Source organism: Lactuca sativa, chromosome 5 (genome assembly GCF_002870075.4).
Source record: "Lactuca sativa cultivar Salinas chromosome 5, Lsat_Salinas_v11, whole genome shotgun sequence".
Classification (NCBI taxonomy): domain Eukaryota; kingdom Viridiplantae; phylum Streptophyta; class Magnoliopsida; order Asterales; family Asteraceae; genus Lactuca; species Lactuca sativa.
Genome location: NC_056627.2, coordinates 360,192,130 through 360,216,129, shown reverse-complemented (window position 1 = coordinate 360,216,129; position 24,000 = coordinate 360,192,130). Strand labels below are relative to the sequence as shown.

The 24,000-nt window shown below is 36.1% G+C and overlaps 1 protein-coding gene across 1 annotated transcript; it reads left to right on the top strand.

Annotated features, from left to right (window-relative positions):
- Nucleotides 1–10,509: 10,509 nt before the first annotated feature.
- Nucleotides 10,510–12,146, top strand: LOC111902507 (LOB domain-containing protein 16). The gene is made up of 2 exons (XM_023898330.3): nucleotides 10,510–10,945; nucleotides 11,628–12,146. Exons 1-2 carry the CDS (start codon nucleotides 10,667–10,669, stop codon nucleotides 11,946–11,948), a joined length of 600 nt encoding a protein of 199 aa, XP_023754098.1. The 5' UTR covers nucleotides 10,510–10,666; the 3' UTR covers nucleotides 11,949–12,146.
- Nucleotides 12,147–24,000: the final 11,854 nt, after the last annotated feature.

The following is a 24,000-nucleotide window of genomic DNA, read 5'->3' as shown; positions in this document are numbered from 1 at the left end:
TCCTAGTATATTCCAAGACCCAGGAGCTACATGAGGAGCACTTTGTTAGGTAAGGTGTCTAAGTCCATAACTATTTCTGGTATGTACTTGACCCGACCCGGCATGGTCCATTTGGGTTGCATGGCATCATGCATTTGGATAGATTAATGAGAGAAATAACACTTGTGGTTTATTAATATATTATAAGTTCTAATATATTAATAGTATTATTTAATTAGTATTGATCAAGAATTAATTTGGAATTAATTATGAGATCAAAAGATAAATAATTAAATATATGGGTTGATTATGTAAATCATCCATAACTTGTATAGTGGGCTGAGAGGCTCCATGGATTATCAAGTTGGGTTAAACCCATAGGATGCTCCATGGATGCACCATGGGAGTTACAAGCCCATGGGTCATGGAAATAAAGAGTCATGACACATTAGGATTTACATGGTGTAACCCTAGATGTGTCAACACTATATAAGGAACATACTATCCACCAAAATCGGCTACACAAAGAGAAGTGAGGGCTAGGCCGATTTTTAGAGTGTGTGCATTCTCTCTAAAGTCATTCCAAAAGCATTTGGTGTTGTGTGAAGCATTTGAGGCATCACACTTGGGGTGCTAGGCTCACAAGGTTTCAAGGAATCAAAATCAACTACAAGGTATGTATTTCTAGCTATCCTTTTAGGATTAAAGTTCCCATGTATGCTAGATAGGATTATGAACCTTGGAAACCAAAGTTTGTATGTATTTAGATAAACATAGATCCAAAGTTTATTAGGGTTGCATGTACACTTAGGAAGTGTTAGAATGCTCAAAACCCATCACACTTGAGGGAGGTATTGGAGACACTGAGGAAGGAGATACTTTATGTGAAGTTCTCCAAGTGTGAGTTCTGGTTGCGCGAGGTGCAGTTTCTGGGGCACCTTGTCAACCAGAATGGTATACTGGTCGATCCGGCCAAGGTCGAGGCCGTGATGGGATGGGAGGTTCCGAAGTCTCCATCTGAGATTCAGAGTTTCCTTGGTTGGTAGGCTACTATCGGAGGTTTATTCAGGATTTCTCCAAGATAGCAATACCTCTAACTCGGTTGACGAAGAAGGCAGTAACTTTTTGCTGGGGGCCTGAGCAACAGGCAACTTTTGAGACATTGAGACAAAGATTATGTGCGGCAGCGATTTTGACCTTGCCTGAGGGTGTTGAGGATTTTATGGTTTATTATGATGCTTCGATCTCAGGTCTGGGTGCAGTTCTGATGCAGTGGGGTCGCGTTATTTCTTACGCTTCATAGCAACTGAAGCCTCATGAGGCGAATTATTCGACGCATGATTTGGAGTTGGGGCTGTGATTTTTGCCCTCAAGATTTGACGCCATTACCTCTATGGGGTTTGTTGTACTATTTACATGGATCATAAGAGTCTAAGGTATTTGATGGATCACCCGAATTTGAGCATGAGGAAACGCTGGTGGTTGGATGTGGTGTCCGATGCTCTCAGCCGCAAGGGGGTCGTGACTCCGATCGTAGATATTTGTATGGGGATGAAAATGATTACTCCACTCTTGGAGCAGATTCGAGAGGCTCAGGTTGAGGCTACGAAGGAAGAGCACCGGAACAGTGAGCGCATAGTGGGTCAGGTGACTTCCTTTGATTATGATAGCCGAGGGTTACTAACTCTCCATCGGAGAGTGTGGGTTCTGTGTTGGGGTGGTGTGTGTCAGGTTCTGATGGAGGAGGTGCATAAATTGAGGTTCTCCATTCATCCCGGGGAGATGAAGATGTATAAAGATCTTCGTCCTGATTATTGGTGGCCCTGCATGAAGCGAGATGTAGCTTGGTATGTGGAGAGGTGCTTGACTTGTAGGAAAGTAAAGGCCGACAATCAGCGAACTCATTACAAGATGAAGCCATTAGATATTCCCATTTGGGAATGAGAGGAGATTACCATGGATTTCATTTCAAAGCTGCCTCAGACTATGCACGAAGTGGATTCGACTTGGGTCATCATGGGTCGATTGACCAAGAGCGTGCATTTTATTCTGATTCAGGAGAGTATCTCTACGGAGAAGTTGGCTGAGGTATACATCAGGGTGGTCGTGGCACAAAAAAGGGTGATGGTTTCTGTGGTTTCAGACAGGGACGTCCGGTTTACATCTAAATTTGGAAGAGGTTCCATGACGAGTTAGGTACTCGTCTGCATTTCAGTCCGGCCTTCCACCCACAGACTGACAGTCAGAGCGAGCGGTCTATTTAGACCTTAGAAGATATGCTTTGGGCGTGTGTTTTGGATTTTCGTGGGAGTTGGGATACATATCTCCCTTTGGTGGAGTGTTCGTATAACAACAGTTATCATGCTAACATTGATCGACCTCCTTTTGAGATGCTTTAATGGAGGAAATGCAGGACCCCGATATGTTGGGGTGAAGTCGGTCAGTCATGGGGAGTACCGATGTGGTACTCAAGACTACCGAGTTGATTCTACAGGTTCGGAGTAGACTCCAAACAACTCAGAGTCGGTAGAAGAGCTATTCTGAAAAGCACTGATCAAATCTAGAGTTCCAGGTTGGGGATATGGTTCTCCTGAAAGTGTCACCGTGGAAAGGTGTTATCCGATTCAGGAAGACGGGCAAGTTGGGCCCTAGGTACGTCGATCCTTTTCGAGTTTTGACTTGGGTGGGACAGGTTGCTTATTGCTTGGACCTTCCCGAGGAGCTTAGTCAGATACATAACACGTTCCATGTCTCTCAGTTACGAAAATGTTTTGTGGATGACTCCGCACAGGTTCCATTGGAAGATATTTAGGTGGATGATCGCCTGAATTATATCAAGAGACCGGTGGAGATTCGTCACAGGAAAACGAACACCTTGAGGCACAAGGTTGTTTAGTTGGTAAAAGTTTAGTGGCAACATCGCAAAGGTTCAGAATGGACGTGGGAGCCAGAGGAAGAGATGAATGATCATTAACCCAAGTTATTTGTGGCGGCGGACTTTAAGGACGAAGTCTAATTCAAGTGGGGGAAAATTGCAACATCCGAAAGTATTGGAATGTTTCTTTTAACCCCCTTTATGAAAAAACCCTTCTTTTTGGTCCCTAGCTTAGTACGCAGGATGTACCCTATGGGTACGCTGAGTGTACTGGCTCTCCGATGGATCGCGGATGCACCCACGTATGCTAGGCATACGTGGGAGAACGTGGGGTGTACTCCGACCAGTTAGAAACCCTAATTTTTAGGGTTTTACCCCTATATAATCTCATTAAGTCCCATGAGCTTTGCCTCTTATCAGCCTCCATGTCTCCTAAACCCTAATCTCGACCCTTAGCCACCATTTTAGTGTTTTTGAGATCTTGTGAAGAATATTAGTGTTTTCTTGTGAATTTTGAAAAGATAAAAGGATTTTTGAAGATTCATTGCTTGCAGTGAAGCTTAGAAATCCACATTTAACACCTCTTTTGCGAGCTATTGAAGGTATAAAGTTCTTAGCTTGACAACTCCTTGTGTAGATCTAGTTTAGGATGATTTACGACTTATTTTCATCCCTTTTGGTTTGTCCTTGTGAGAAAAAGTTACTCCAGGAGATTAGCCTCTAGATTTGGACGTTTTAGAGGTCCGTAATGCATAAAAATAACACCTTGTTGGGTTTTGTGCAACCATGCAAAGTTGATGTCTCATTTCATGGAGCTAAGATGCTAGAATTGGACCTTAGGGTGTTTTTAGCCAAGCAAAGGATTAAAGCCTTCGACTTTATGGGTTAAGACCTTAGTATGATGATATCTTATGGATTGGATGATAAGTTCTGAAGTGATTAAGTCATTTGTCCAAAGAGTTGGGATCATGCCACTACACGGGGCGTACTCTTGCGTACACTGAACATATTGGCTACGAACCAGTTTCTGCATTGATCGTGTACGCAGGGCGTACGGGCCTGGTACGCTAAGCGTATACTAGGCTGGCTGAAAGAATTGTGGGCTTGGGGTTTTAGGCTATGGTTTGTTTGGGCTTTGCCCCTTAACTCCCATGGATAATTTTTGTGTTTTTAGGCTTTTCTAGATTGGGCCATATTCGGGCTTTGGGTGCCATTTAGGAAATTGGGCCTTTAAAGAGCAAATGGGTCGGGCCTTGGTTTTGGGCCAAGTAAGAAAAAGTGTAAAAATTTCTTTTACCCTCGATATTGGACATGTAACTTAGATTCTTGATTATGGGTTGTAATCCAATTATTAATTGGATACTTATTTGATGATGTTAGTGCAGGGATTTTCCGGACCAGCAGACTGAGATTTTATCCGAGTGATGCTATAGCTTGAGGTGAGTTTCCTGTAACATCCCGAAATTCAGGTAAGCCATTTAACCATTCCATTTTATCAAGTTGTAAATATTGGTCCCTTGAGAGAGTTCTTGTAGCAGATGAGTACGTTGGGCGTACTGGGGAGTACGCTGTGCGTACTTATGCGCTTATTTTGGACGCGGACTCGCCTGGGTATGCTTGGCGTACCCAGGGTTACGCTAGGCGTAACGGGTCCAAATGCAAACCCTAAGTGTTTGGCTTGTGCACTATTTAAAGGATGCTAAGGCTCATTTCTCAGCCTCCATATCAGAGAGTGAAACCCTAAGAGAGAGCCTTCCACCGTCCTTAGCTTGAGTGTGTGTGTTTTGGAGCTAAAAGTGTCTTGGTGTGTTAGTGAAGAAGAAGGAGAAGAGCTTGCGGAGGCTAGGGCTTGAAGTACAAGTTTGGATCTGAGATCTACAAAGAAAGGAACTTCATCTAGAGGTATAAAGTTCAAAACTTTCCTCTTTATTTTGTTTGATGATTTCATGGACCATTTCTAGGGTTAAAAGTCCCAAAGGTGGAGACTTTATGAGTGTAATGTACTCCATGGACCTAGATCTGTCCCATTTCAGTGATATTTGTGTTATAGATCAATAAAGTTTCCATCTTGGTCTGCTTTCTAGAGTTGGGAAATGGAATGTTATGGGTGTTAGTGACTTGTCCAGCCATGCAAAGGCTTAAAGTCACAAACTTTATGGATTAAGAGGCTTAGAAATGGTCAGATCTAGAAGTTGGACGTGAGTCTTAACTGTTTAAGACCTCAAGAGCTTAGAGTCTGAAACTAAGAGTTACACGGGGCGTAATCCCAGTATGCGCGACGTAAGGGGTCGCACACCCCGTTTCTGTGAGGACGCCGGGTACGCCCAGCGTACATGTTTGGTACGCGCAGCGTAACCCGGAGAGTTAACTTTTGTTGACTCTTAGGGTTGGTCAACTTTAGGGTCTTTGAGCCATGAGAGGGGTAAAATGGTCTTTTACCCTTTTGAGAGTACTAAGAGAAGGAATAGTCTAGCCTTGAGAGATGCATTTATTTGGAGTGTTTATTTCATATGATTGGGCGGAGGCTAGACCCGATTTTACAGAGTTCGAGATTACCGAGTTACCCGAGGTGAGTCTTTTCACTATACTTTACCTAGAGTGGTAATTAGAGTTATATGACAGATTATTTTGTGTGCTTTTTCATGATGTGATTTCTATGTGATTTATGTATGCTATAGTGTTTACAGAGTTAGGACCGGAAGGTCCACAGAGTTAGGGACAGAGGGCCCACAGAGTTATGGGACTGGAGGGTCCCACTGAGACACATTGACTAGGGGGTCAAATAGAGTTATAGCCTCGAGTGGCTAATATGTGTTGTGTGTGGTATTTTGGGGAACTCACTAAGCATTTATGCTTACAGTGTTGTGTTATGTGTTTCAGGTACCAGTGAGGATCGCGGGAAGGCGCCGGCTTGATCAGTACACACATGAGGAGCTTTTACATTTTATGATCTTGGGATGTGATGTTATGAATTGATTATGTGATACAATGATATTTTTATAACAATTATGAATGAAAGTGTGTTGTTAAAATGCGAAAAATCATTTGAAAATTTTGGGTGTTACATTTCCTCACCATGTTTAGCAGGTCGAAGGCACCAATGTCGGCCCATGGTTTGTTTTTTTTAGGATTCTAGTTGTTTGCATGACTCTTGCATGTGATATGTGTTTATATGCTTACCGGGCAGGGCCCAATGATTATCATGTATGCTATTTATCTTTGTGATTATTGCATATGTTTGTATGATTGTATGTTTATATGTTTACATGTATACTGGGTGGCGCACGATGCCATACGTTTGTGTTGTTCTTTTACATATATTTTTGTTCATTCATTTTAGTTAATTTTATGTTCATACATGTTCAATTATGTTTGATTCCGTTACTATATTATATGTCAGTTTATGTTCATGTACGTTCAATTATCTTTGTTTATCTTGGCTCGTTTAGCATGTTCACGAATATAAACGAATGAACATGAACAATGTAATTTGTTAAAGGAATGGACATGAATAAAAAACATCATTCGTTTATCCGTTCATGTTTATTTGTTTGTTTGTTCGGTTAACTTAAACGAACGAACATGAACAGTTCATGTTTGTGGTCGTTTGGTTCGTTTACAACCCTACTAAGAAATGATTATTGTAATTGTAACTAACACTGTTCTTGGTAGTTGTTAGTTTCCTATGTAGCTCTTCAAAGTGGCTTCAAGGCTTGAAAATCAGGCTTTTACGCTCAAGTGAAGAGCTATCTTCAGGGACCCGACTACCTGCCCAAATATCTATTAACAAACTTCTAACCGTTATTTAACTACTTTTAGGTCCCATAGTACATGTCTAAGCTAACATCGATTTAACGACCTTATCTTTAGATTCTCTAGCAGGTGGATTTCTTAAATATCATAGAAATAGAAGAAAAAACATATTAAAACTACTAAAAAATCATAAAAAAGCATGCAACAATATCAACCATCTCCTTCTACTGAGACATGCTTTTCTGCTAGAAAAACAAACAACAACAAAATGACAAGGAAAAGCTCAACTCTATTTGTGATACTCTGTTAAGAATCACTCAATCTCTACATGAACAAAAAAGCATGAAAGCCTACTGTTTGAGTTAGACAAGCATGCATCGATTGTGATCCTCTCACCAGAATCTCTCTCATACTAGAACAAGAAAGAAGACAAGCAAAGATAATAGGTTTAGATTTGAGGGATAGGTGGCTTAGGAGTCAAGGCCGTAAAAGCAGTGTCTCTTTACTTCCACTTCCATAGTCTTAGAAGCACATGGATTCATGTGGGTGATTTGTGATAACAAAGATAGTCCTGGGATATTATTCTTGATCAGTTAGGTGTGGCGAGTGGCAACCTCTTCTATGTGTGTGTGTGAGAGAGAGAGAGAGAGAGAGAGACATAGATAGAAGATAGATAGATAGATAGATAGATAGATAGATAGATAGATAGATAGATAGATAGATAGATAGATAGATAGATAGATAGAGGGTGTGTGTGTGTGTGAGAGAGAGAGAGAGAGAGAGAGAGAGAGAGAGAAAGGGAGGAGGAGAGAGAGAAATAGAAATAGAAATAGAAAGAGCAGATGTGATGGGGACAATTTTCTTCTATTTAATTATAAATCATTTAAAAAATATATAAAATGTCAATAAGGCATATTTATAATTTCACATGGATTTAATATTATTTTTTAACAGAGTTAATCATAATGACCGTTTATGCAAATAATCTCAAATTTATGGAACATCTTTGCAAGAAATTACTCTTTAGGATCTAACCTTGTATATTTTCCAAAAACATAGACCATTCATGTAATCTGTCAAATATAAAGTGATCATTCAATAAGTGGTCAATAAAAAAGAAATAATGTGAAAGGTATCGATTGTTGCCTTATCTCTTTGAGGTCGATGGTTCAAGTCACGTCTGCGACATAAGTGAAATTATGAGTAGTTTAGAAGTAGATTAAATTTTCCGTTAACAAAACTTTATGATCTCTGATGAAATTAAGTGGTGATAAGTGTTCAAAGAAATAATAATTAACTATAAAAAATGAGAGATTCTCTTATTGATATTAGCTTATTATTATTTCTTTTATAGATAATTGGTGCTACTATTTTTATTACTCAAAATACATTAATAATACAATTAATAGTACAAAACTTTAAATTTGTTTTTATTAATTATCAGATACTTCAAATATCTGAATAATACAATTGTTATGTGTTATAATGTAGTTACGCTATAATGATAATTCAGTAGGCATTTGACACGTCCTTATAAGTAATTGTTAACATAAGGATCACCATAAACATTAGCGATAACAAATAGTTATATGATTTGTGATATATTGTTGACTAAACATTAACACCAAGCACTTTGGAGATTCTTGTCTACTTAGATATTTATCGATTACACCATATATGTTTGCAATAAGAAAAAGAATATTCGACATAATAAGCCAATGTTTAACTTCATGAAAAAATGCAATACAAAAGAATTCAAAGATTTTTTTTGAACAACAAGAAGAATTTATTTAAATGATAGCAACAAACTAGAAGCTAGTTAAAAACAACATTACAAACGGTTTTTGGGTCTAAGCACCAAAGATCCCAACACACATTCCTATCCCATTTAGATCTATTTCTTATCCAATTATAAGAGAACATTTGGATCTCATTAGAAGGACGTGTGTCAACTTCACCAAGCCATCGTACAACTTGTTGTTTCTTACCCGCCATAATACCCATATGAAAGTGAGTATAATCACAAACAACCCCTCTATGTACTTGTTTTTTGAGTTCTGCCCAGAGACCAGTCTTACCAAGTCATCTAAAGTGTTCACCTGACCCACTTTTTGATCCCACCATCTATATACCAGTAACATTGTTTCTTTACCGATAGTACATTCAAGAAAGACATGTATTTCACTCTCTTCTTTGACGTTGCATATAGGACACAAAGCCGAGGGTATATTAATACCTCTACTGATCAAATTAAGCCTTGTGGGCAGCCGCCCAACACTTTCCCTCCAGAACACAAAGTTTACCTTTCCGGGAACCAGTCTATTCCAGTAAATTCTTCCCAGAGACCGGCCTACCAAGTCCTCTAAAGTGTTCACTTGACCTACTTTTTGATCTCATCATCTAAATACCACTAACATTGTTTTTTACCAGCAGTGCATTCAAGAAAGACATGTATTTCAAACTCCTCTTTGACGTTGCAGATATGACACAAAGCCGAGGGTATATTAATACCTCTACTGATCAAATTAAGCCTTATGGGCAACCGCCCAACACTATGACGTATGTTGTTGAAATAGCCTTCATAAATCAATATGTATTCTTTTAGAGTGTACTAATAACTTGTTGTATATAAATCATACCGAGTTTCGTTTTTATTCATCTTTATTCTTTGAACAAGAGACGCATATCCAAGAGATTATGTCTTATTTTGGATGCATTCTATTAAATTTTCATTGATAGTTGAATACTTAAATATTGAAAAAAAAAAGATTAAAATATAATAATGTTTACAAAAATATAACTAACTAAAAATATATTAAAACATTCAAATAAATAATATATATACCTTATTAGTAGGTCTGTCAATCGTGTCATGTTCGGGTTGACGGGTCAAAATACACCAACCTAAACGCGACCCGATTAACTATACATGTCACAGGTTGATGGGTCTGGAACATAAACCCATATACGACCCGTCAACTAGACCTGACAATTTCAGACACGAAGACACGAATCTGTGAGAGACACGACATGACACGAATACACAACACGAATACATCTTAAAATTTGAGATAAAGCTTATTTCTCATCGTGTAATCGTATCGTATAAAATTCGTGGCTGACACGTTTTCATGACACGAATATACGAATTGTCAGGTCTACCGTCAACCCACTTATTTATATGAGTTCATAGGTTGGGGGGTTGGTGGGTCAAATTTGGATTTGTGGAGCAGATTCCATAAATAAAATAGATAATTAAACATGAATAAATTTTAGATGTAAATGAAAATTAAAAACATTCATAAAAACATATTCAAACTAAAACGTTAATACAAATAGATAAATTCAAGTGATAATGTAATAGCCATATTAATACAAAAATAGATACAAACATTAATCCTACGGTCCTACGAATAATACTTAATATAAAAAATATATAATTTTTTTATTAAAATTCTAAACGGGTTGGCGGGTCAACACGTATGTTTTTTGACAAACTTATATATGACTTGTTGGCGGATTGACGTTTATTTCGTATCGTATCTTAGGTCGTATCAAAAATTACGAGGCCTACTTATTAGTATGAAAATCCATTGTGTATCAAAAGAAAAGAAAACAAAGAAAACCATCTACCAGCACCCAGCTGGCCAACCCTTTTCATTATATTAAACTTTAACCATTTTCCTCATCAATTTTACCAATTTAACCAATCAATTATATTACTATTATATAAAAGACAAAGAAGTAAAGGCATATTAAAAACTCATATTGGAATAGTCTAAGGTTCATTGAAGAAGCAATTCTAAATTTGCATAAACAATTATTACTTGTCTCTTTACACCCCTACATACAAACCTGCTTTGTCTCCTTTTCCTTCCTTTATAATTCCTCTTTTTTCACCATTTTCTAGTCCCCTCGTGTGCATTTAATCATCATCATCATCTTCTTCTTCTTCTTCTTCTTCTTATTCTTTCTTCATCATCTTCTTCTTATTCTTTTTTCTTATTCTTCTTATTCTTCTTCTTCATCCATATACTTTTCAAATTTCAAGCTTGTTTCATGGCCGCCACTGGTTCACCTTGTGGTGCATGCAAATTTCTGAGAAGAAAATGCACTTCGGAGTGTATTTTTGCACCCTATTTCTGCTCGGAACAAGGCCCTGCACGGTTCGCCGCCATTCATAAGGTGTTTGGTGCAAGCAACGTTTCAAAAATGCTGCATCATGTGGCGGCTGCAGATCGCTGTGAGGCGGTGGTTACCATTGCTTATGAAGCTCAAGCTAGAATCAAAGATCCTGTTTATGGTTGTGTTGCACACATCTTTGCCTTACAGCAACAGGTATATATTAATTTCCTGATGTAGTCGGCTAAATTCTCTGGCTTCTTCTATTTCTGGATATGTTTTTTTGAACGGTATATATCTGTAGATATATAGTTCAAAATTTTATATAAAATCTTAAAATCAAGAATTTTCGGCACCAAAGTTAACTAAATGGGATGGGATTAGCTAGTAAGTGGAGTTTTCATAACTTTTTTTAATAAAAGTGTTTGAAAAATCTAATTAAATATCATAAATTTATAAAAAAAAGTCATCGATCTGTGAAATGTATGTTCACACCGGGTGGCATGTTTTCTAGTTCCGCTGCTAGGTATAAATAGTGACGGAGCAAGGGAGGCGTTTGTTATCCCCTCAAGAATCTGTAGTTAATTAATGTAAAAATCTTCCTTAGAGAATCATATTTTGCAGAACTTTTGTCTTAGAAAATACAAAAAATTAATGTGTACAATTTCTCCCTTTGCAAATTCAATCATGACTGGGAAAAAAACAGTAATGGCGTTAGGGATCGGGACCTGCTCAAGGATTCCCCTACCTAACAAAAATTATAATAAATATTTTATTGTATTCCCTATATATTCACATAATTCTAGGCAAAAATAATTTATAAAATCTTCATTTATATCATTCATGTATATCATGATCTTTTCGACATTTTTAATAAACCAATCAAATGAATCTTTAGGTTGCATATTTACAAGCACAAATAATGCAAGTAAAGGCTCAAATGGCACAAGGGTACTTGGATTCAAGAAATCTTGAAACTCCAAGCATGGCTGGAGCAATGCCATATCAGAACTACATAAATGCTGCAAATTTCACGAACTTCAATACGTCACCACAAAGCTCCATGGAGTCAATCGATCACAACTACGAAGGCGTTGGGATTCAAGAGATTCAAAGCCGAAATGGTTTCAATAATGATCATGGCTTATATAACAAGAGACTTTCTGAAAGTGATTTGGGTGAGCTTCAAGAACTTGCAGTCAGAATGATGAGGAACTGATCTTGATCAGCTATAGTTTGATCTTGTGATCGAATATATTATGTAATATGTATATATAAGTTAGACATGTATTAGAAAAAGACTATGTGGCATGGATTTTGGATAAGTTTCTTGAAAATGTTCATGGTGAAAACCCTAAATTGGAGAAGTTGGTGCATTTTACTTGGAAATTTTGGATGTTGCGGTTTTAATTTTTAATTATGTTTTAAAACATGCATTTTAAGCAATGTATGATTGTATGTTTTAAAATGCAATTTAAACGAAGATTTTGTTTGAATTTTGAATTGACTCCATGTCTATTTTTTCTTATACAATTTATACAATTTAGTATATAGTTAAGAAAAAACCTTAAAAAACAACTTATTATTCTTCGATATATTCGAAAAAATCATTATGTTATTTTTAGACAAAATCGCATAAATGGTCATATGGTTTTGTGAAATAGGCAAACTTAGTTCAACTTCAAGAAAATGGACAAAATCGGTCCTTGTGTTCTGTCGATATTGTGGAAATGATCATTTCGACACATGAGCTGAAAAATATGTTGTTAAAGTTCCGTAAAATGTCAGTTTTCCTTTTTTTTTTTTTTTTTTTGTAGTTTGTGATTATTTCCTTAATTTGTAAGGACCATTTATGTAATTTACCCTAACAGTTATTCAATTGAGTTAGATATAGGAACAAATACCGATATACGTTCCTCTTCCCTTCAAAATCAATGTTCTTGTCTAGATGTGTTAAATGGAATTGATTCTTGAAATTGGTGATCAGATATGAGAAATGATGTAGGTCGTTGATGGAGATGAAATGTTTGTTTCTGGTGAAGGACGGTGGTGGTGTTTCTCCTATGAAGACACTTGGTTCTCATAGAAATACTTAGCTATGAAAAATAGATCAAAAAATGTTCAAGGAAGGTTAATTTAGAGTTCAAACTCTCAAAGAGTTTTGAAGGTTCGTCACTACCCACGACTTCGCCAAACAAATAGTGGTTGATAATGTAACATTCCAAAAATCAAGTTAAAAATTTTCAATTTAAAAAAAAATAACAACCAAAGCCATAATTGTTTACAAAACATGGTTTCCAAATGTCAAATCATAAATCAGAATATCGCAAAATCAAATCTCATAAAATCCGAAGGATGTGCACAATCAAGCCTTCGCTTTACCCCTGTCATCTCAGGTACCTCAAACCATAAATCAAACTGTAAACCCAACGTACCACCACACTAAACATATAACGTTATGTATATGGGGTCCACATCCATCGAGCTGGATTACCCTGAGCCCACATTATGAGTCTGGCTTGCCTTCCCAACCCATAACCCATGTCTGGATTGCTCATGAGCCTATATCATAAGTATGGCTTGCCTTACCTGCCCACAACTTATGTCTGGCTTGCTCCCGAGCCCACAACATAAGCTTGACTTGCCCTTCCCAACCATAACTTATGAATAGATTGCTCCTAGGTTTGTTGGCTTCTACACAAAGCAGTATTGCCTCACCCAATCACATTATGTCGACATATGTAACGGATAAACATATAACCAGCAAACAAATAATGATGTAGATCTAATATATCTCTACACCATAACAACATCTTATATATCACGATACATAACTTAGTGGGCCGACATTGGTGCCTTTGACCCACAAGTACAATGAGGAGAACTCACCTCACAGTCTGAAATGATAGCTGAGCAAATCACTGCTCCGAATACTACCTCTACTGGTCACCCATACAGTAACAGGGATTCAAAATTCAATCTATTATTCAAAATACCTAAAATGACCTAAAGTCAAACTTGGTCAAAGTCATAGGTCAATGGTCAACGTCAAAGTTAATTCCAGCTGGTCACCACGTCGTGGCCTTCCTTTGCTAGGTCATGACCACAAATCTACAAAACAGACAGGCCTTAGCCCAGTCGCCACATTGTGGAAGCCTAGGACATGTCGTGGTTACTGTTTCCCAAACAACTTAATGGAATAAGTCAATTTATTCGATCCTAGGGGCTCCAAAGTCCAGATCCGGTCTATTCTATGGTCTAAATAGATACATTTTACAACTTTATCCCTTAATACCTTCCAAGAGGTGAAGATCTCACCCTAGGTCCAAAAGGGGTGAAAACACGTCATGGCTTGATCATTAAGCACTTAACCTTGAAGATCTCATGACCCACAATTACAAAAGGGTTTCTAGTACTAAAACTACCATAAAAATCCATGATTTTTAGACATGCATTTCCAATTCATGTATTGAACTCTTATTAGGTCAAAACTAAGGGTTTATGACCAAGATTCCATGCATGACACCAAGGCTCACTTATAAATCAGATCCAATGCACAAACCACTCTAAGTGAATTAGAGATTCATAAAGTTGAAAACTTTATGAGATCTCACTACTCAAATCAATCAAGACATGAAGAAAAGGAACAACATCAAGAGATCTAACAACTTGGAAGGAAAAGGTTGGATCTTAGACACTGACCAAGGTCCATGAGATGTCCTAGCTGAAGTGGATGATGCTTGACAAGTAAAATATCACACCAAAGGCTTCCTTCTTCTTTAAAATTCACCAAAAAGCACCAATAATGAGTTCATAATTGCAATGGAGGCTAGGGTTAGGGTATTTGGGTTTGAGAGGGTGATGAAGGCTGATAAGGAACCCTAAAAATGAATTATAGGGGGTTTAAATACGAAGGAATCTAAAAGAGTCATGGGCTTGGTCCAGAACAGCTGCCACATTGTGGCAATACTGGGCCATGCTGTGGCGGCCCAATACACATGCTATCCTCCAAGCTAGTACCACGTTGTGGGCATCCTCCACGTCCTGGCACAAGGTCTCCTTTAAAGAGTTCATCTTTGGTCCCTAAGAAATTAAGCTTAGCCAATTCGGAACATGGGTGTTACAAATCTCCCCCACTTAAATTAGATTTCATCCTCGAAATCATCTCCTACCACTCCTTCCACTGCACTGGTCAAACTTGCTCGAACATCCTGAGCTCCTAATTAGACTGAACAATCATCTCTTACAGTCGATCGTCTTCCAATGTTGCTAATAAAGCCCATTCTTAGCAAACCTCTTATCCTGGCGAACAAGTGCACCTTGTTATATCGTCCTAACCAATATAGAGTGACCGCCACTACTTTGACCCATATCTAAAAGCCCCGAAACCATGTTTGTCTCTCAGGTAGATGAACCTATTCTGAATTCCAACTATAATGACTCAATTTTGTATCATGAATGGAACAAGTCTCTTTGATCGAGAGTTATCCTACTAATATCGGAGAAGCATAACTTTTGAGCATCCGTCGACACCAATAACTCTGCACCCGAAAACAAAAGCGACTCCCAACACGAGTCTCAATCATTAGTGTCATACCAACATACAATCACATCCTGCTAACTAAACATTCTCATTTTGGATTTATCCGAGATTCCCTGATTCCGAGTAGAGCTACCAAACAACTAGAGTACAAAATCTCAACCCTTTTTCTGAGTTGATAACCTTGCACACGGTCACACCAAGACACTCCAATCAATAGTCCAACTGAAAATGACTTCCCTAGCATATTCACAGCTCCACTAACCTTCTACTCCAAGTAAAGGTCACATAACTAGCCAACAAAAACAAATAGCTAGTTCGATTCATCCCAGATGGATGTTACCGGCCAGCAGGTGAGACTCACCAACCTTCACCTCAACTAAGGTAGCTGAAATTCGCATATTGATCGGCCCGAGACCTTCCCGGATAGATGCTTTCCTATAGATAGACTAGGTTACATAAAACATGGTCGACCTTCATCAATGATGTCCTCATATAATTATGCTGAAGAGACCTGAACAAAAATCAATCATTCGCATACTAAACTAACATAAGTACTCATCCGACTCACCAGCCTTGTCATCCACTGATCACACTCGAGCCTATCCCCTAATCTACTAACCACTAACATAAATTTGGGCTCAACCCCGATCCAATAACCAATAACTACTCTCGGGATTACCCCTGATCTGATAATCAATAACTACACTCGGGCTTACCCTCGATCTGATAACCAATAACTGCATTTGGGCTTACCTCGCAGTCTTGTAATACTCCCACAACTGCCATGGACCCAACTTATGGCTTTGCCAACCACCTACAAGAGCACCTAATCAAAGATCAATATTGTTGGATTAGTGTCTAAGCCTGTAACCATAATTGGTAAGTACTTGACCCGATTGTGCATGGTCCTTTTGGGTTGCCTTCACCAAAGCAACTTGACTGGAGAAATAATAGAGAAAGAGGTTATTATGATTTATTAATATGTTATAAGAATAATATATTAAAGTAGAAATCATATTTGTTTAATTAATATTGGTCAATAATTAATTAAGAATTAATTTTGTGATCAAATGTAATTAATTAAACTAGAGGGGCTGAATTGTATTTATGTGATAGTTACAAAATAGGGTAAGGATTATCCTAAGGATAGGTTGGACGAATTTAAGGTGATAAGGCCTTAGAATTCGTCCATAATAAGGATTCAAGGCTTATCTTATGGGTTGCTTGGTGGGCAAGCAACTAGATAAGGATAAGGACTGAAACCCTATCTCTACACCTATATAAACACCCCTTTGGCTCATGATTTCGTCCATACCTTCCCAAGGCTTCCTAGGGACGAATTTTATACCTCTTCTTCTCTCGCTATATCTTCTCCATTTGCTTGTGGTGTTTGTGAGCCATTAGAGGCACTACACTTGTGGTGCTTGCTTTCAAGACTTAGGGTTTGAAGATTTAAGTTGTTATTACAATATAACAACAAGAGGTATGTAATCTAACCTTCTTGGTTAATTTTGAAAATGGCAATCATCTTTAGGGTTTTATTATGTGTTCATAATGTTGTGTATCTAATAGTGAAAACATAGATCCAATGCTAGGGTTGCATGTGCACATAGGAATGTTTGTATAAAACCCAACAGTGGTATCAGAGCCATTGGTTAACTTATTTTCAATTAGGTTATTCAATTGTATGAACTTGACATATTAGGGTTTATTGCCAATAAACCCTAGGAGGCTAGGGTTTTTCGAGATTAGGGTTTGCAAACCCTAATTTGCAAGAGTTTGAATAAGATCTTCAAATCCTTTCCTTAAACCCTTAAATTTCGAAATCTAGGGTTTGTTTTAATCCCTTGATTTTCGAAATTAGCCTCCTCCCCAAAGATAAGATCCTAAATTTTAGGGATTTGGATTATCCCATATCTTATAATTATCCTCTAATTGTTATATATATGGTAATTATAGATTTTGCATTATCCTATCCTAAATTTCGAAATCTATAGAGATATTTAAGGGATTAGGATATCTTAAATGTATAAATGGTAATTATCCTCATGATTTAGATAATCCCTTATGATTTAATAATTAAATTAATAGTCTTAATTCAAGATAATTATTAAATCAAGAGTTTTAATATTTAAATTTTTAATTTAAATGTCTTAAATTCGAAATCTTTAAGAAAGATTAAAACTCAATTGTTTTGAAAAGGTTCAAAACTTGCCCTCAAGTTTTGGAATTTAAATTTTGATTAAATGTTTAATTTTGATGCATATTTAAATTCTAAACCCTAACGTTTTGAAATGTTTCAAAACTTGCCCTCAAGTTTTGGAATTTAAAAGTTGATTAAAAGTTTAATTTAGGAATGTTAAATTCTAAAACCCTAGTATTGTTTTGAAAAGTTCAAATCACACCCTTATGGTTTTATTAATTAATTAAGGTGTATAATTAAAAGAAGTTTAATAAATCCATAAAAGTTTTGATTTACAATTAAAAGTATAATTGTTATATTAGACCACCTAGTATTTTTAAAGTGTAAAACACACCCTATACTATATATAACATTAAAAGTCTAACATTATATATATATATATATATATATATATATATATATATATATATATATATAAGTAAAAGTCAGTCTTACCGTTAGTAGGCCTCATTCACGGAGCTGGTCTATAAGGGGTGTTTAAGGAAATTGCCTATAAAATGGCGATTGAATGGGTATCCACTCTTACCCACCGCACTCTTGACTAGTGGAGGGTCGTTAGCCGAACGGGTAGGATAGGACAAAAACCTTTCAGTATAAGTATAATGAAGTACAAAAGTAACTAAATGATTTACAAATTCCCAATCTTAGTTACTTAGGCAAAAGTGAATTGATGCAATTCCATGAAATTACACTTTGTACCCTTTCAAAGACGTTAGTGGAGCGTGTGTGGTTTACCGGCACACTAAATGGTTCTAAGCGAAGGTAGCAAAGGGTGACTCAATGTTTGTCATAGTTCAGTGGAGCGTGTGTGGTTTACCGGCACATCGAATAGATGACTGTAACATGTGGGGGCACCATGTAAGTTTGCATGGTTATTCACACCCGCTTTGTGATCCTCGGCATCCTAGTCACAAACTAGAGGGGCATATCGAGATTTAAACATGCCATTGAAATGTTCAATGAATCTCAAAGAATCTAGGAGTTTTCATAAATTTAAAACTTAAATTTCTTTTTCGCTTTTCATGGTGGAAAATTAGCGAATCGTCATTCACTTACCTTCAAATATTCTGCAACTAGATTACGACATCCCTTTTCTAGGTTGTGGCGTATTGTGTTGGGTCCTAACCTTAATATCTCATTTGGGTGATTTATTAAGGACTCAATCAATCAACTAACTTGAATTTTTTTTCTCCCGTTTTGTAGATGTCAAAGTACGACAGCTATGGTCTTCCCAAATCCCGTGGAACAAGCTTTCCACATGAAGATAATATTCCACGATTCGATCGAGGAACAAGAAATCATGCTTCACTTCCTCCACCTCCTCCAATTATTCTCCCTAACCCACAAGATCGAAGAATTGAAAGGTTCAATGTCACTAAAGCCCTATTGGAAATGAAACATGAAGATGGTAAACCCGTGTGTGCTCACGTTCTAGGAATGAAATCACACATCGATAGGTTGATAATGTTGGGTGCGTCATTCCTGGATAAGTTGGCTGTGAACTGGGTTCTGCAGTCACTTCCTGAATCATATAATGAGTTCAAAAGAAAGTATTATATGATGGATCATGACGATAACCTCATTGACCTAACTTACATGCTCATTGTTGCTGAATCAAAAATGATTTGGCAAAGCAATGGAGCGTATTTGTTGGGAAAGTCAACCGACCATGCTTCTGAGGACGTTCTAGGAGAACCGACCTGCGTCTGCTGCCAAGAGAAAGGGCGTTGGATAGATGTCTGCCCTAAGAGCCTGAAGATTCCAGAAGATGGGAGAGTCAAAGAGTATGGTTGTGCTTCAGGTAAAATCCACTATCTAACTCCATTAAGTTCCTATTCGTTGATTCTTAATAGATGATGTGATAAGATTGCATTTGAATGTTTTGCAGGATCAGTGAAAAGAGAGGAATCTTGATGAAAGAGCAAGATGAGTCTAATCACGAAGAAATGGATCTCGATCACATGGATTCGAAGATCAGATTTTAAGCTTAGGAAGTTATGATAGATTTGTTAGGAGTATTTGAATACAAAGTTTTTCATTTGAATTTTGCGTTGTAAGGACATATTTTCCGCTGCTTTAATGAATAAAATAAATCTTGGATTTTATCTTATTTGTTTATCCTTGCAATGACATATATGAAAATCGATGTTTGTGTACTTCTAATATTAGCAAAATGGATTTGATTCTTTATTAGGTTACTTGTGGAAGTGTCAAAAGTTTACCAAATAGGGAGACTTTCTCATCGCCCGAGTTTCAAGTGGATAGGAACTTGGAATCGTGCAACAAGTATTGCATGATGAATGAAAAACTACCACATTTGGGAAATTTAGACTAGTCTTTGGCAAAGTGTCAAGTGAAGGACTATGAGATCAAGTACACAAAGTTGAGTGTTGATCAAGTCCACCACAAGAGTGACAAGATATTCATTATGATTTACTAAAGGTTTAGTAAATATGGTTACACTTGTAAGATTAAGTATAATTGATTAAAAGAGTTTCAATCAATAGCAGAACGAATAAGAAGAATCAAGTAGGCAGAAAGATAAAAGTTTCTCTGTTCTAAGAAGAAGGGAGAGTACCTTTTATTGTGTTTTATGATATGACGTAATGATTAAGAACCATATCTCAAATTGATCCTCTAAGTGATTCTTAGTACAATTTGTATGTCTAAGAAGAGGAAATGAGAATTGTGAAAATGGTTAAATCAAGAAGTCAATCATACTTCGTTCCAATGTCAAGTCTTAGAGTTATACTCCAATATTATGAATTAGGTGATAAGTCTTAAGAAGGTTTATAACTTTCATCAAATGTGGAACTTGGAAAAGGTTTTCTTATTCTTGCACATTTGAAATTGGTAAGTTGTGATGTCTTGGATAAGACAAAGACCAACTAGGACCAATTATGTGAAAAGTTTTGTCTTGATAAAGGCTGCACTAACTCTCGAATATTTGTTTGTCAAGAAATGTTTCTTAAAAATAGAATCTTATATGTCAAGGAGTCAGTGGGAGTCTTAATGGTCTTGAAAGGTTTCAAGAACAAATCAAGAATAGACCTTATAATTCATCACTAGCACACGACTTGAGGTTTACAACCTATCGTGTTGACATTATCTTGTTTCTGTGTCGTTCCAATTGAGTTCATTATGCATATGAGTTCTATGAGTTCTCACTTAAAAGGCAAGAACCTTGTTCAATGGAAAGTACATTGAAATGAAGGGGTGGGCTGCTAAATAACTTGGAAGCAATGGTGGGACCCTTGATGGCAAGAAATCAAGAAAAGAAAGTTCTATCCATAAGAGTTTGGATTTGTCACCGACATTATCTTGTGATTATGGTTACGAAAAATTCACATAGATCGTCAAGATTCATTGACTATCAATGGCATGTTAATCTTGGATTATGTTCATCTCAAATTCAAATGACGGGGATGTCATGGATCATTGAGTAGATGGTGAATCAACCATACAAAATTATACGGTCCCTAACTCAATTTATACTTGAGATTTGTATGTTCCACATCATTCTCTACTTATACTTACAAATTGACGTGTCGGTTAACCATACTAGCTATATCAACAAGTTATAAAGAGAATGTATAATTTTCATGGATAAAATAAGATTCACATTTAATTAATAAAACAAGATTTTGTTTTATATTGTATTGATAATACTTTTAGATTGACCATTATCACTATCAAACCCTTTCCCCATTAGGAATCCTTGAGACCTCCTTAAAATTATACATTAGAGTGGGTGAGCCTAATCATGATAGGACTGACACTGTCAATATTTAAACATGTGAGGACACATGTTGTAAATCTTTTATACATAAAATAGATAAGTGCTAATATGTATATATACAATGGTTAAATTTAAAACTCTTTAAATTAATTGTATAATATCAATTCTAATTAACTGCAAGGACGCAATATAACAATTAACAATTTATAAAGGGTTTACTATTCAAATTCATAAATCTCAATTATAAATAATATTAAATATTTCAATCATAATTTAAATAATATAAATATTCATATTTAGATAATCATATTTAAATAATTTTTATCTTTTCTAGATTTAAAGCAATTACATTGGGTAATTATCAATATTTAAAAATCTTCTAATTTGAAATTTAATAGGAAACAATAAAACCCTAATCCGGTGGGGTGTGTCGCGCCTACGATTAACAAGTTTCTTTAAGTTTCACATTTTAGCTGCTTTTTCCAATTTCAAACAAGGATTTACAGAATATACATATTAAAGGGTGCTAGAAATTATAAACCTATGACTCTGATACCAATGTTAGGTTTTCTATGTATCAAATACACTTAAACTAGGTAGCAAAAAATCAAACAATGATATACCTAAGTGTAAAAGCAACGTAGGATCTAAGTTTAATACTAATTAAAGCTACCCTAAAAAAACATAAACAAGAAGGAAGAACTATATACCTCTTTAGTATCCAAAGACCTTCAAGCTTGAGAACTCATGAGTGTCACCTTTTTTGGATGAAAAGGACCCAAACTATAATCCATCTCTTGGATCACACCCAATAAACTCATAAGTGCAAAATAAAAAACAACTAGAGGGATGATCTTAATAAGAGTACATCCATAATACGGAGGGGGAGAATGGTAAAGATTCAAGCCAATTAAGCAAGGAATAATGAATCCCTAAGGCCTTATTTATAGCATTGGATATCTTCCTAGGTTTTATCCTCAACCCATGTGGGATGGAGTAGATTTTGAAAATCCGTCTTATCCAAGAGGACTTTCATCCATCCTATCTACCTAGAGGGGTTCAAGAATATTCATGATTACTTAACTACTGAGTAATTGATATTCAACCTTTAATTATTTAAACTGATAACTAATTCCTATATTACTTTCCAATTAGTTTTTGATTAATTATTAAACCATAATAATTAATAAACTAATTCCTCTTTTATTGATTCTACTTGATTTGAGCATTGAGGGAAAGGGTGCCCCAAGAGGACCATATTGTTCTTTAGAATAGTACCAGTAACTAATGACTTTGGATAACATTTCCAACAAATTATGGGGAGTCTATCCCCTATTTCAGACCATATAGACTCTTTAGGACCTCGCTTCCCAAGTCATTTTATATCTAATGAGAAGATTGAATAAACTTAACCGATCCCATGCTTATACCTTTTTCACCATTTTCTCATTTAAATTTAGTCACAAGAGAATTATGCTTGGTAAGCCTATCTAAGCTAAATTATGGACTGTTAGGAATATCTCGTTTAAAAAAAATATCATAATGGATCTTCCTCTTTAGGATACTCCACTAGGCTTATCCTAAATGGAGGTTAGAGAATACTACTCAACTACAAGGGGTACCATCCTATTAGTTCTCATTAGTATGCTTGATCTCCACTTTTCTTTTATGCAAATCAATCACAAAAGGGCCATGGTATGTACATTCTTGACAACAACATTTATAAAGGACTTAAATACATTCATAAAATTTTGCATAATATCATGAAAACAATATCCTTTACTTTGCCAAATAAGAAATTTCATAACACGCTTTAAAATCAATTACATGTACTTGTATACGAAATATACAAATCATGAACTCATTCTACCTTTTTTCATTTTTCCCATTATGTGAAAATCCACATGTACACTTGAGAAGTTAGGTTAAGTAACTCTACTCCCTACCCTTTGTTTCAATCTAGCTTCCGAACCTATCCAGATTATCCAAATATATAAGTTTAGAACACATAAAATCGTCTTAAGTCAATCATACCACCTTACTTTTTAGATTATATGTCTCACTCAACCTTAAGTTATACATGGATTTTCATAACTATATGCATATTGAAATATACTATAAATAGTACCCAATAGCTTGCTTAAGAATCCCAAAAGTAACAGACATCAAATAAAAAGTTAAGTTTTGTGAAACAAACTTGAAAGGGGCACACAAGATGTTTTCTTTTTTGCCAATCCCACGTGATGTTTTCTTTTCATCCAAATATATTTCTACTTTTGTATGGGGCACATTTGATGTTTTCTCTTCTGCCAAATCCACCCATGATGTATGGAACGTTATAATACCAGGAATAATAGTGAACTCAGGTTAAATTTTCAAATTAAGCAACATACTTCAACTTTTTTAATTACAAATTATGTTTGTAACTTCATTATTTTGTTGCATGGTTGGCGTTTTGGATGTCAAATATAAGTGTATATATATATATATATATATATATATATATATATATATATATATATATATATATAGGGTTAGGTTTTTGTTTTCACTATCTATTGTGTGCATGTATGATTGATTCTGGACCAATCATTTTAGTTATTTTAAGAAAGTAATTTTGCATATTACATGTTGAATATATAATGGATATTAATTACATCTTCAGCATTTAATATGCATTAATTACTTTCTTAAAATAACTAAAATGATAAGTCTAGAATCAATTATACATGCACACAATAGATAGTGAAAACATTTGAACCTAACTCTCTCTCTCTCTCTCTCTC